The 5,000-nt window shown below is 39.0% G+C and overlaps 1 protein-coding gene across 1 annotated transcript in view; it reads left to right on the forward strand.

The window, feature by feature from the left end:
• The first annotated feature begins 4,808 nt into the window (after window positions 1-4,808).
• Window positions 4,809-5,000, forward strand: part of LOC138054766 (putative neuropeptide Y receptor type 6) — a 1,188-nt gene continuing 996 nt past the window's right edge. Inside the window, exon 1 of the mRNA XM_068901172.1 lies at window positions 4,809-5,000. This exon is cut by the window's right edge and continues 996 nt beyond it. Within this exon, the coding sequence (XP_068757273.1) occupies window positions 4,809-5,000 (192 nt within the window).

Below are 5,000 nucleotides of genomic sequence, written 5' to 3' on the forward strand. Positions count from 1 at the left end.
GATGAGCGAATAAAGGGCGGGATTCGTAAGAGTAGGCAAGAGCGATAGAAAACACAGAAAGAAGGGCAGAAAGAGTGGATGAACCAAAACACAGCGAAAGGGAGGAACAGAAAGAATAGAGAGGTATCAGTTTACTTATTTACTTTGCGAAACATATTTACTTTCAAGTTTAAATCGTGTTTTTAATTTTCTTTATTTTATCTGCTACAATATATCAGTTTTTTATATTTGCACTCACATTTTTTTGACTCCTGAGTCTTTTTGGATTGTGTAATTTCCATTTTGAGACCGAAGTGCCCGGTTAAGGTAACTAAATGGTAAGGGGGAAAAGCAATAAATAACTCTGTTTAGAATATGTTTAATACCTAGACATCCGAGCCGGTAATGGAAACGTCCTGTGCTCGACTCATGTAAGGAGCACTCAGGATTTTCTTTCTAATTATCCATGAGTTAGCTCAATTGAAAACAACCATTTCTTCCTGATATTATCGGGGTCCACATATATCGTCTTAAATTCTGTACTGGGTGAGAATGTCACGTGGACATCACTAAACGACGGCTGTCACCTGGATCCCTTTTCCACCAAGTACCGAAAGTGTTGAGGTGTCACAATTCCATCTGTATCTTAAGAAGTTCGAATTTTTAGTTTATTTTTTTTTAGTTTTCACAATCATTTTACTATTAGGTATTTCAAAAGGTAAAACATACTCAAAGACCGGCGTTTTAAGGCCGGTTTACACGGTACGATTTGTCGGCCCGATTTATCGGACCGACGGCGTCGGAGTGCAAATCTTGCGTGTATTGACAGCCGATGGACGACCGGTTCATGGGAATGAAAATCGGTGCAATTAAAAACTGAATCTGTTGCATTCCAACAGATTTTTTGAAGTCGGGTCGACACTCTGAGAGAAACCGCCATGTCTATCAAAGGGTAAGTGAGTGGGCAACGCGCACAAATACTTAAAAAATTAAAGCGTTCAAAATGGCGGATACTAAAAGGCAAACGGGAAGATCTTTGGAGGAAAATTACACGGTTTACACAATTTTCACGGTACGATTTATCAGCCCGACAAAACTGGCCGACAAACCGTACGGTGTAAAGGCCGGTTTACAATCGGATGGGGGCTTAGAAACAATCGGACAGGGTCTTTAGAAAATGCTTTTCGGGCTCGACAGGTTATGGGGACCGCCTTTCGAGAAACGGGCCGCTGAAACTATTTGTTGGTCGGTGGTAAAATATCCGCCGAGCTGCAGCTGGGATGATCTGACCGTCGTGGGTTTGACTCCTACGATGCACCACTCGGAGTCTTTTTTTCCATTTAGTGAATTCAGTTAACATAGTAATATACTGCATCTTCTGGGCTATGTATAATATCTTGTTCACAAGAAATAATTGAAAATGGTTTATTTCTCTTTCACTCAAAGGGACTTTTGGCGAACATGTGTTTTTACTTGAATATATCAACAACAACAGCAACGTTTATTGACACATGCAAACAGATAATTATTTCAATATAAAAAAACGAGTAGACAAATATTAAAAGGGAAAAAGAATTCACACAACCCGCAGTAAGCAATAGCTAGTCGAGTTTCTACAAGATGTGAATTAGATAACTCTGGGTTTCTAAAGAAACCGGGGCTGCCCATGGCTCAATAAAAGAAGGGGATTGTGGTATCAATTGCAAGCGCGTTGAATTGACAAAAGTAAATTGACCAAGCATGTAAATCTTGTCATTTAATGTCATTACACTACAGTTCAAATGTATGGTAACCGCTCCTTCCACCCTGGGGTCGATCTTAATCCCACCCACATCAACCTAAATCGATACTAGTAGATGTTAGGCGGGGCGACTCTAGGGTGACTCTACTGCAAGGGTTGAGTTCGAAAATAAGTTTAAGGTCAAAATATATTCGCCTCAGAATTGCAATGAATGAAACAATCTATTATTTATCAGGTTCCGGCGTCCAAAAATGAAGGTTATGGATAATTTTATAATTTGCATATGAATAACGTTTACTTACATTCCTCATATTCTTGAAATGACGCAGCTGCGAAGACGCTTTGAACCATACGTCAGATATGACTGGTTGTTCTCGAATCGTACAAAACCTCCTTCTCTAAAAAGGCGGTATTTTGAAACCCCGCAAGTATCTTAGACTGAAAAGTAAACCGGGTTCCTTTCCACCAAAAACGGATTCTGGAAAGATTCATCGTTAATAAGCTCAGGCGAGGTTGACAGGTAGTTTAGCATTTATTTGATTTTTGTGAGACCAGTCCTTTAATAAAAGGATTAATGATAAATCAGACCAGGCTTGTGCGTCGACACTCTTATCGGATATTGTGTGTAAGCTCTTAAATTAACAATTTATTTATTTTTCAAAGGGTATCACAAACTGACAAAAGTGTTGATCTACCCGTAACACCTGGTAAGACGAGCGTTCCTTTGAAGGTTCGCAGAGTATCTTGCACTCGTTCAAGCATTTTTGCAAACTAAATGAAAAGTCCACAAGTGCAACCCAGCCCTTATCATGAGGAAGAGTTGCTGGATGTTCTGTTAGACTATGATTACAAAAATATTTATAAAAGCAAACAGTGGTCAAACAGTGTTTTTGTTTGAAGCCGGAGGCCGGACGTTTCGTCCGGTGGTTTCCCATTCCATGTCTGGTTCTTTGATACCAATATTTAAGGGGTTTGGTTTCTTTCTATCATTATAATTTTGTTTTAACTTTCTTTTCAGAGAGAATTTGAGTGAACTATAGCCTTGCCTAGGAAACTGATTCTTGGGTTCCAGAAACACTGGAAACAGAGTTTCTATGTGTTCTATTTCAAAAATTTCCTGGGGGGAAGAGGCAGCTCGCACCTTCGGCGCTCTCAAGGTGCCTTGCGGCGCCAAAAAATGTCACGTCCGGTGCTTTCAGAAATATGTCCTCTACTTTGAAAAACTGTCGAAAACCCTGGTCACAAAGTCAGGAAGAGATAGAATAACGTTCAACGTTTCAGACGAAGTTCCCTCGAAACGAATTATTCTTCTTACATCGCCCAGAATGCTATGACATATCTGGGACTTTTATGAAGCCTCAGCGCGAAAACTTAAAGCTACTAATGAGATCAGACCGTCAAACAAAAGAGAAGTTGCCCAAAATGCAGCTACCATTGCTCACGCTTGGTGATTTTTTCGGCTATTTTTTAGTGCAAAAAAAAGTTACCAAATTGCTTTGTTTCCTTGTCATTTAAAGAGGTTCCCTTACAATTTTCAGAGGAAAAGAAGGATCCGACTTCTGACTGCTTGGGCACTTGCATAACAAAAGAATCGGAGGTCTTTGACTTTCCCGTGAGGACGGTAATATAGTCAAGCTCCTCTGACAAAAACAATAGCACTTGCGGTGGGTTGTCGGATAAATTTTCAAGTGTATTCAAAATCGGAAGAATCATTGGTCTAGACAAAAGGAACCCTTTTGGCTAAGCTTCAAAATATCCCGCCACTAAATATCCGTCTTCAAATGCTGCTCCTGCATGCATTCCTGGATGGGTTGTCCATAAAACGATGTATTCGAGTGTACACTATTTATTTGTCAATGAGTCAATGAGTTAGTGCAGTTATCCAAACCATAAAATGAAAGCTAAAATTTCGGAGAGTGCTTAGGCCTAATCACTGAAACGAGGGCTTAGGCTTAATCAATAAATTATTGCTATATTGAATGTGAGTCTCATTGACTCATGACTCATTGATTTATTGACTCATAAAACATGGGACCTCGATGTATTCAGACACGCTATTGATACCATATCATACCAAAGTGGGCCATTGAACAAAAGCGAGATTTGGAGACTTTCGTTCTCTTTTGCTTTAACACCGGCACACGAATTAAATAACTAAGAAGTCCACATCACATATGTTGTATGCTTCGTTCGTTAAAGCTTGGCATAGTCCTCATGACTGCGGGACTGCGGAGGCATTAGTTACGCCAACTTCATACATTCTTCGACTATGGGACTGCGGGACTGCGGGAGCACTTGTTTCAATTGCCTTTATTATTCGACTGCGGGAGTGCGGGAGCAGTACAGTTAATCCCTAAATTGCGGGGTATAAACTTTCACATGAGTTCGTTATAACAGATATTTGACTTGATTTGTCTTAATTGTTAATTTCAATTTACAGTGTTCCCAATTAGTGCTTCAGCGCTAGAACGACTAGACACTTAAATAAAGTTCCTTTTATATCAGTGTGGCTGAAGTTGTTTTCCTTCAGGGAATTATAGTAAAACAAAATATATAAAAATTTTAGATCCAGAATGCGGTAAATATTGTTTAGTCCCCGAGTGTTCCTTGAAAACACAGAAGGATCAGTTTATGGTTTTAATGCTAAAGGACATTGAAAAACGGCCCATTACGTAAATGCCAGCCAGATGTTCTGCTGAAAAGTAATAGGTCTAAAATTCTGTAAGGGAAATATTGTTCATTACCAGAGTATTCATTTGAAACATAGAAAGATGAACTTATGGATCTAAAATAACATGAGGTGGTGAATATTGTTTATTGCCTGGGTGTTCCTTAAAAACAAAGATGAGTAGATTTGTGGATTTAACATTAAAAGACCATTCACAGGGGCACATAATTTAAGCGTCCGCCGGGACTTTCCAAGTTTCAATAGCCTTTTGAATAAATTTTGACCATTATGTGAAGACCATAATTCATCAAAAGACGGTCTTTGTTTTCTCATTGTGTTAATAAACACAACAACCGGCTTTATCACAAATAATAATTCGTGGTTTGATTTCCAATTTTTTCTTGTCAGTTGAATTTGAACATGGAAGGAAAGAACAAATCATGGATGGAGGATAATTCTCAAAGAAGCAATTTATCTCAAGTGAACCATCACCATAATAAAGGCATCGATTCCATCTACGTATTCACACCAGCTGGAAATACTGAGAAGATAATCATCTGCTTATTCTGTTCAACATTGGGGATCATCGGATTTCTAGGGAACTTCAGCATA

The sequence above is a fragment of the Montipora capricornis genome, chromosome 1 (genome assembly GCF_036669925.1).
Source record: "Montipora capricornis isolate CH-2021 chromosome 1, ASM3666992v2, whole genome shotgun sequence".
In the NCBI taxonomy this organism is placed as follows: Eukaryota; Metazoa; Cnidaria; class Anthozoa; order Scleractinia; family Acroporidae; genus Montipora; species Montipora capricornis.